General features: G+C 43.1%; 2 protein-coding genes across 2 annotated transcripts in view; both read right to left on the minus strand.

Moving 5' to 3' along the window:
• LOC124004069 (sodium- and chloride-dependent GABA transporter 1-like) overlaps positions 1-10000 on the minus strand; it is a 30225-nt gene that overhangs the window by 10890 nt on the left and 9335 nt on the right. The window contains exons 10-11 of the mRNA XM_046312845.1: positions 9478-9590; positions 6372-6503 (exon numbers count right to left, since the gene is read on the minus strand). Of these exons, the coding sequence (XP_046168801.1) occupies positions 6372-6503; positions 9478-9590 (245 nt within the window). The remainder of the gene's footprint in view (positions 1-6371; positions 6504-9477; positions 9591-10000) is intronic.
• The window catches only part of LOC124004216 (sodium- and chloride-dependent GABA transporter 1-like), a 26074-nt gene that overhangs the window by 9888 nt on the left and 6186 nt on the right, over positions 1-10000 (minus strand). The window contains exons 5-6 of the mRNA XM_046312979.1: positions 9478-9590; positions 6372-6503 (exon numbers count right to left, since the gene is read on the minus strand). Of these exons, the coding sequence (XP_046168935.1) occupies positions 6372-6503; positions 9478-9590 (245 nt within the window). The remainder of the gene's footprint in view (positions 1-6371; positions 6504-9477; positions 9591-10000) is intronic.

Here is a 10000-nt window from a genome sequence, read left to right on the forward strand (position 1 = left end):
GCGTAACACTGTTGAGAGTTGCGCAAGACTTGAAAAGTAGCTTGGTTTGTTGTGTTCTGTATTGAACACAGATAGACCCGTCTTCAATTTGATCGATTATTAACGTTTAAAAATACCTAAAGTTATAAATACCTATACCTAAATCTATTTTGGCAAAGTTTATAGGCAATTTTAGAAATATTTTGTTGTGACGTTGCGCATTTTGGAAGCTGTTTTTTTCTGGATCAAACGTGACAAATACATTTACATTTTGGATATATATGGACGGAATTAATCAAACAAAAGGACCAATTGTAATGTTTATGGGACATATTGGAGTGCCAACAAAAGAAGCTCGTCAAAGGTAATGCATGTTTTATATTTTATTTATGCGTTATGTGTAGCTCCTGCAGGGTTGAACTATGCTACCCTCTTTGTTTACTGTTGTGCTATCATCAGATAATAGCTTCTAATATTTTCGCCGAAAAGCCTTTTGAAAATCTGACATGTTGGCTGGATTCACAACGAGTGTAGTTTTAATAGAGTATCTTACATGTGTGATTTAATGAAAGTTAGATTTTTATATAATTTTATTTAAATTTGCCACGCTGCATTTTCCCTGGTTTTTGGCCAAGTGGGATGCAAGCGTCCCCTATACCATAAGAAGTTAAGAGACTTAAAATTTGACTTTAAGGGACTTAAAGGTTCAATGTTTTATCTAATTGTCACCAGTCATAAAAGTCTACACCTCGTCGTAACAGACAGTCAGAAAAGATGAAGATAGTGTATGAAAGTATGTATCGGTAGACTGTAACAAAGTAGATCTAATTAACTACTACACAACTATACTGTCATTACATCACATTACAAGTGAACCCAGTTACCTCAGGTGAACGAACCTTGACAGAGCACTTTTTTGCTTATTTCCCTATATTTTGGGGATCCCGAGAGGCGCAGCGGTCTAAGGCACTGCATCTCAGTGTTAGAGGCATCATTACAGACCCTGGTTCAATTCCAGGCTGTATCACAACCCTCCATGATTGGGAATCCCGTAGGGCTGTGCGCAATTGCCCTAGCATCGTCCGGGTTAGGGATTGGCCGGGGTTAGGCCGTCATTGTAAATAAAAATGTGTTCTTACCTGATTGGCCTAGTTAAATACATACAAATACACCACGTAGACCAACGCTAGCTGTCAATATATGTCATGTGATGTCATTTTCTGGTTTAAATCTAGTTTTCAGCTGAAGTAATGTCAGACAACTAGATAAGACGTATTGTTCATGGCGATGCAAGGATGCAGTGCTGCCAACTCTCACGCATTGGACCCTCTTCACAGGCACTGGACCCCCTTCACAGGCACTGGACCCCCTTCACACGCACTGCACCCCCTTCACAGGCACTGGACCCCCTTCACAGGCACTGGACCCTCTTCACAGGCACTGGACCCCCTTCACACGCACTGCACCCCCTTCACAGGTACTGGACCCCCTTCACAGGCACTGGACCCTCTTCACAGGCACTGGACCCTCTTCACAGGCACTGGACCCCCTTCACAGGCACTGGACCCCCTTCACAGGCACTGGACCCTCTTCCCAGGCACTGGACCCCCTTCCCAGGCACTGGACCCTCTTCACATGCACTGGACCCCCTTCCCAGGCACTGGACCCCCTTCCCAGGCACTGGACCCCCTTCACAGGCACTGGACCCTCTTCACAGGCACTGGACCCCCTTCACAGGCACTGGACCCCCTTCCCAGGCACTGGACCCCCTCCCAGGCACTGTACCCCCTTCCCAGGCACTGGACCCTCTTCACATGCACTGGACCCCCTTCACACGCACTGCACCCCCTTCACAGGCACTGGACCCCCTTCCCAGGCACTGGACCCTCTTCTCACGCATTAACCCTGTAGCATTAACCCTGTTTAACCCTGTAGCATTAACCCTGTAGCATTAACCCTGTTTAAACCTGTAGCATTAACCCTGTTTAACCATGTAGCATTAACCCTGTAGCATTAACCCTGTTTAACCATGTAGCATTAACCCTGTAGCATTAACCCTGTAGCATTAACCCTGTTTAACCATGTAGCATTAACCCTGTAGCATTAACCCTGTTTAACCCTGTAGCATTAAACCCTGTAGCATTAAACCATGTAGCATTAACCCTGTAGCATTAAACCCTGTAGCATTAACCCAGATCCACAGGACATTATTCACCTACTTTGGTCACTAACTCAGCAGGGATTCTGGTGACCCGATTTAACTGAAAAAATGAACATTATTTTGGCCAAACAGATTGTGAACCCACATGTGTAACTGATTCAGGTGGAGGGGGTGTGACAACACAGTGATATATAATTTGTGCTGGATGTGAGGCGGAGCAGATTTAGGCTACGGCATCTTGTCTTTAGGAGATTTGATCTGTTTACTTCATTTGGTCTTACACAATAGCTGATAGTCATTAGAACAATTCCCATCCCCTACAGTGGGCTAAAACAGAGGCGATGTGTTTATCTCAGCAAGAACACTACTGTTATTCCCCATACTTTTATTATTTAACTTCTTACACATTTGTTCTGGTGTAATTAAGCTATTTGAATTCTGACATGCCAACTTGTCTTTGAAAATACTGGACTGGACTAGACATGGATGTGACCGAAATGAACTGGACTAGGTGTGACTGGACAAGACTAGATGTGACTGAACTGGACTAGATGTGACCAGACTGGACTAGATGTGACTGGACTAGATGTGACTGGACTGGATGTGACTGGACTGGACTAGATGTGACTGGACTAGATGTGACTGGACTGGACTAGATGTGACTGGACTGGACTAGATGTGACTGGACTAGATGTGACTGGACTAGATGTGACTGGACTAGATGTGACTGGACTGGACTAGATGTGACTGGACTAGATGTGACTGGACTGGACAAGATGTGACTGGACTAGATGTGACTGGACTAGATGTGACTGGACTGGACTAGATGTGACCGGACTGGACTAGATGTGACTGGACTGGACTAGATGTGACTGGACTAGATGTGACTGGACTGGACTAGATGTGACTGGACTAGATGTGACTGGACTGGACTAGATGTGACTGGACTAGATGTGACTGGACTGGACTAGATGTGACTGGACTAGATGTGACTGGACTGGACTATATGTGACTGGACTAGATGTGACTGGACTAGATGTGACTGGACTAGATGTGACTGGACTGGACTAGATGTGACCAGACTGGACTAGATGTGACTGGACTAGATGTGACTGGACTAGATGTGACTGGACTGGACTAGATGTGACTGGACTAGATGTGACTGGACTGGACAAGATGTGACTGGACTAGATGTGACCAGACTGGACTAGATGTGACTGGACTAGATGTGACTGGACTGGACTAGATGTGACCAGACTGGACTAGATGTGACTGGACTAGATGTGACTGGACTAGATGTGACTGGACTGGACTAGATGTGACCGGACTGGACTAGATGTGACTGGACTGGACTAGATGTGACTGGACTGGACAAGATGTGACTGGACTAGATGTGACTGGACTAGATGTGACTGGACTGGACTAGATGTGACCGTACTAGATGTGACTGGACTAGATGTGACTGGACTAGATGTGACTGGACTGGACAAGATGTGACTGGACTAGATGTGACTGGACTAGATGTGACTGGACTAGATGTGTCTGGACTGGACTAGATGTGACCGGACTAGATGTGACTGGACTAGATGTGACTGGACTAGATGTGACTGGACTGGACAAGATGTGACTGGACTAGATGTGACTGGACTAGATGTGACTGGACTAGATGTGTCTGGACTGGACTAGATGTGACCGGACTAGATGTGACTGAACTGGACTAGATGTGACCGGACTGGACTAGATGTGACTGGACTAGATGTGACTGGACTAGATGTGACTGGACAAGATGTGACTGGACTAGATGTGACTGGACTAGATGTGACTGGACTGGACTAGATGTGACTGGACTAGATGTGACTGGACTAGATGTGACTGGACTAGATGTGACTGGACTAGATGTGACTGGACTGGACTAGATGTGACCGGACTGGACTAGATGTGACTGGACTGGACTAGATGTGACTGGACTAGATGTGACTGGACTAGATGTGACTGGACTGGACAAGATGTGACTGGACTAGATGTGACTGGACTAGATGTGACTGGACTAGATGTGATTGGACTGGACTAGATGTGACCGGACTAGATGTGACTGGACTAGATGTGACTGGACTAGATGTGACTGGACTGGACAAGATGTGACTGGACTAGATGTGACTGGACTAGATGTGTCTGGACTGGACTAGATGTGACCGGACTAGATGTGACTGAACTGGACTAGATGTGACCGGACTGGACTAGATGTGACTGGACTAGATGTGACTGGACAAGATGTGACTGGACTAGATGTGACTGGACTAGATGTGACTGGACTGGACTAGATGTGACTGGACTAGATGTGACTGGACTAGATGTGACTGGACTAGATGTGACTGGACTGGACTAGATGTGACCGGACTGGACTAGATGTGACTGGACTAGATGTGACTGGACAAGATGTGACTGGACAAGATGTGACTGGACTAGATGTGACTGGACTAGATGTGACCGGACTGGACTAGATGTGACTGGACTGGATGTGACTGGACAAGATGTGACTGGACTAGATGTGACTGGACTAGATGTGACTGGACTGGACTAGATGTGACTGGACTAGATGTGACTGGACTGATGTGACTGGAGATGTGACCGGACTGGACTAGATGTGACTGGACTGGACTAGATGTGACTGGACTGGACTAGATGTGACTGGACTAGATGTGACTGGACTAGATGTGACTGGACTAGATGTGACTGGACTAGATGTGACTGGACTGGACAAGATGTGACTGGACTAGATGTGACTGGACTAGATGTGACTGGACTAGATGTGACTGGACTGGACTAGATGTGACCGGACTGGACTAGATGTGACTGGACTGGACTAGATGTGACTGGACAAGATGTGACTGGACTAGATGTGACTGGACTAGATGTGACTGGACTAGATGTGACTGGACTAGATGTGACTGGGCTGGACAAGATGTGACTGGACTAGATGTGACTGGACTAGATGTGACTGGACTAGATGTGACTGGACTGGACTAGATGTGACCGGACTGGACTAGATGTGACTGGACTGGACTAGATGTGACTGGACTGGACAAGATGTGACTGGACTAGATGTGACTGGACTAGATGTGACCGGACTGGACTAGATGTGACCAGACTGGACTAGATGTGACTGGACTGGACTAGATGTGACTGGACTAGATGTGACTGGACTAGACTAGATGTGACTGGACTAGATGTGACTGGACTAGACTAGATGTGACTGAACTGGACTAGATGTGACTGGACTGAACTAGATGTGACTGGACTAGATGTGACTGGACTAGATGTGACTGGACTGGACTAGATGTAACCGGACTAGATGTGACTGGACTGGACAAGATGTGACTGGACTAGATGTGACTGGACTAGATGTGACTGGACTGGACTAGATGTGACTGGACTAGATGTGACTGGACTAGATGTGACTGGACTGGACTAGATGTGACTGGACTAGATGTGACTGGACTAGATGTGACAGGACTAGATGTGACTGGACTGGACAAGATGTGACTGGACTAGATGTGACTGGACTAGATGTGACCGGACTAGATGTGACTGGACTGGACACGATGTGACTGGACTAGATGTGACTGGACTAGATGTGACTGGACTGATGTGACTGGACTGGATGTGACCGGACTAGATGTGACTGGACTGGACAAGATGTGACTGGACTAGATGTGACTGGACTAGATGTGACTGGACTGGACTAGATGTGACTGGACTAGATGTGACTGGACTAGATGTGACTGGACTAGATGTGACTGGACTGGACAAGATGTGACTGGACTAGATGTGACTGGACTGGACAAGATGTGACTGGACTAGATGTGACTGGACTGGACAAGATGTGACTGGACTAGATATGACTGGACTGGACAAGATGTGACTGGACTAGATGTGACTGGACTAGATGTGACCGGACTGGACTAGATGTTACCGGACTGGCCTGGATGTGAGTGAACTGGACTGGACAAGATGTGACTGGACTAGATGTGACTGGACTAGATGTGACCGGACTGGACTAGATGTTACCGGACTGGCCTGGATGTGAGTGAACTGGACTGGATGTGAGTGAGTGAGTGAACTGGATGTGAGTGAGTGAGTGAGTGAGTGAGTGAGTGAGTGAGTGAGTGAGTGAGTGAGTGAGTGAGTGAGTGAGTGAGTGAGTGAGTGAGTGAGTGAGTGTTTACTGTACCTGTGTGATGTTGGACAGGCCGATGATATAAGAGACCAGGCAGACGGCAGCGATGAAGAGTTCTCTTCTTCCTCTCAGAGCTCTGGGGAACTCATCCACCAACGCAGTGATGAAGCCCTCCACCGTACAGAACTACACAGAGAGGTAAAACATATTATATCAGGCTCAAAGGCTCTCGGATCAATTTCCCGCAGGAACTCAGTTGTGGTCTAAACTTCCTGTTGCTAGGTAGAATAGTAGAACAAACCTGGTTGTTCATCAGTAGGTTTTTCTCTTGTTATGTCAGTCATTGACAGTCCCTCAATTAAATCTCTTATAGAATATTAAACACATTAACACTACTGGTTAGATAGATTAGATGTTGGAGGACTTCCTGCATCTCTTATAGAATATTAAACACATTAACACTACTAGGTTAGATAGATTAGATGTTGGAGGACTTCCTGCATCTCAATTAAACACATTACACGTCAGCCACATTTTTTGGGGGGATTGGTAAATTAGTCTAGCGGCCAGCTATCTAAACTTAGTATTCATGGTGGAATTACCTCCCGGTTATTGAAAACTCATATTCCTCTCCGCCTCAAACCAAAATGAGTAGAATTGCATGTTAAGAGGTATACATTTGAAAAATCTGGTGTAGAATTGCAAAATGTAGTTACACACAACTGCAAAATGTGAAGAATTACGCAAAATTCACACTAAAACTTAAAAAATGTCTCTCTGCTGTCTAGATGGCGTCCGCTAAGATGTTTTGATACCCGTGTGTGGTGGTACAACACATGATATAGTACTATACAACACATGATATAGTACTATACAACACAGGATATAGTACTATACAACACATGATATAGTACTATACAACACATGATAGAGTACTATACAACACATGATATAGTACTATACAACACATGATAGAGTACTATACAACACATGATATAGTACTATACAACACAGGATATAGTACTATACAACACATGATATAGTACTATACAACACATGATATAGTACTATACAACACATGATATAATACTATACAACACATGATATAGTACTATACAACACATGATATAGTACTATACAACACATGATATAGTACTATACAACACATGATATAGTACTATACAACACATGATATAGTACTATACAACACATGATATAGTACTATACAACACATGATATAGTACTATACAACACAGGATATAGTACTATACAACACATGATATTATACTATACAACACATTAACACTACTAGGTTAGATAGATTAGATGTTGGAGGACTTCCTGCACATACAACACTAGGTGATATAGTACTATACAACACATGATATAGTACTATACACCACAGGATATAGTACTATACAACACATGATATTATACTATACAACACATTAACACTACTAGGTTAGATAGATTAGATGTTGGAGGACTACCTGCATCTCTTATAGAATATTAAACACATTAACACTACTAGGTTAGATTAGGTTAGATAGATTAGATGTTGGAGGACTTCCTGATTTAGATGTTGGAGGACTTCCTGCATCTCTTATAGAATATTAAACACATTAACACTACTAGGTTAGATAGATTAGATGTTGGAGGACTTCCTGCATCTCTTATAGAATATTAAACACATTAACACTACTAGGTTAGATAGATTAGATGTTGGAGGACTTCCTGCATCTCTTATAGAATATTAAACACATTAACACTACTAGGTTAGATAGATTAGATGTTGGAGGACTTCCTGCATCTCTTATAGAATATTAAACACATTAACACTACTAGGTTAGATAGATTAGATGTTGGAGGACTTCCTGCATCTCTTATAGAATATTAAACACATTAACACTACTAGGTTAGATAGATTAGATGTTGGAGGACTTCCTGCATCTCTTATAGAATATTAAACACATTAACACTACTAGGTTAGATAGATTAGATGTTGGAGGACTTCCTGCATCTCTTATAGAATATTAAACACATTAACACTACTAGGTTAGATAGATTAGATGTTGGAGGACTTCCTGCATCTCTTATAGAATATTAAACACATTAACACTACTAGGTTAGATAGATTAGATGTTGGAGGACTTCCTGCATCTCTTATAGAATATTAAACACATTAACACTACTAGGTTAGATAGATTAGATGTTGGAGGACTTCCTGCATCTCTTATAGAATATTAAACACATTAACACTACTAGGTTAGATAGATTAGATGTTGGAGGACTTCCTGCATCTCTTATAGAATATTAAACACATTAACACTACTAGGTTAGATAGATAGATTTGGAGATGTTGAATATTAAACACATTAACACTACTAGAGATAGATTAGATGTTGGAGGACTTCCTGCATCTCTTATAGAATATTAAACACATTAACACTACTAGGTTAGATAGATTAGATGTTGGAGGACTTCCTGCATCTCTTATAGAATATTAAACACTATTCCAATCACGCAACTCATCAAGCGATGGATAAAACATTTACATTTAAGTCATTTAGCAGACGCTCTTATCCAGAGCGACTTACAAATTAATACTACATTCATTGTCCAACAAACAAACAAAACACAACGCAACAATGCAATAACACAACATAACAACAACAACACAACAAGACAAAATACACACAACACAATAACGCAACAAAAACAACAAGGCAACATACACAAAACACAACACAAACACAACACAACCACACAACACATAACACCCATGTAACAACACGCAACACAAAATAACAACAAAACAACAACACAAACACGACGACACAACATAACACAAAACACCACAACATCACAACATAACACAAAACACCACAACATCACAACATAACACAAAACACCACAACATCACAACATAACACAAAACACCACAACATCACAACATAACACAAAACACCACAACATCACAACATAACACAAAACACCACAACATCACAACATAACACAAACCACAACATAACAACATAACACAAACCACAACATAACAACACGTCACACAACAACACAACAAGACAAAATACACACAACACAATAACGCAACAAAAACAACAACAGAAACATGAAATGCAAATAGCTGTTGTTTCCTCACCTGACTGTCTATTCCCAGCATGAGCAACATAGAGAAGAAAAGGATCGCCCAGAGAGGAGAGATAGGCAGCTGGGTTACTGCCTCAGGGTAGGCCAAGAACGCCAAGCCAGGACCTGCAACACAACACAGACAGTTAGAGACGGGATCTGACAACACAACACAGACAGACAGTTAGAGACAGGATCTGACAACACAGCGCAGTTAGAGACGGGATCTGACAACACAACACAGACAGACAGTTAGAGACGGGATCTGACAACACAACACAGACAGACAGCTAGAGACAGGGACTGACAACACAACACAGACAGTTAGAGACGGGATCTGACAACACAACACAGACAGTTAGAGACGGGATCTGACAACACAACACAGACAGTTAGAGACAGGATCTGACAACACAACACAGACAGTTAGAGACAGGATCTGACAACACAACACAGACAGTTAGAGACTGACAGGATCTGACAACACAACACAGACAGTTAGAGACAGGATCTGACAACACAACACAGACAGACAG

Source organism: Oncorhynchus gorbuscha, linkage group LG18, assembly GCF_021184085.1.
Source record: "Oncorhynchus gorbuscha isolate QuinsamMale2020 ecotype Even-year linkage group LG18, OgorEven_v1.0, whole genome shotgun sequence".
Classification (NCBI taxonomy): Eukaryota; Metazoa; Chordata; class Actinopteri; order Salmoniformes; family Salmonidae; genus Oncorhynchus; species Oncorhynchus gorbuscha.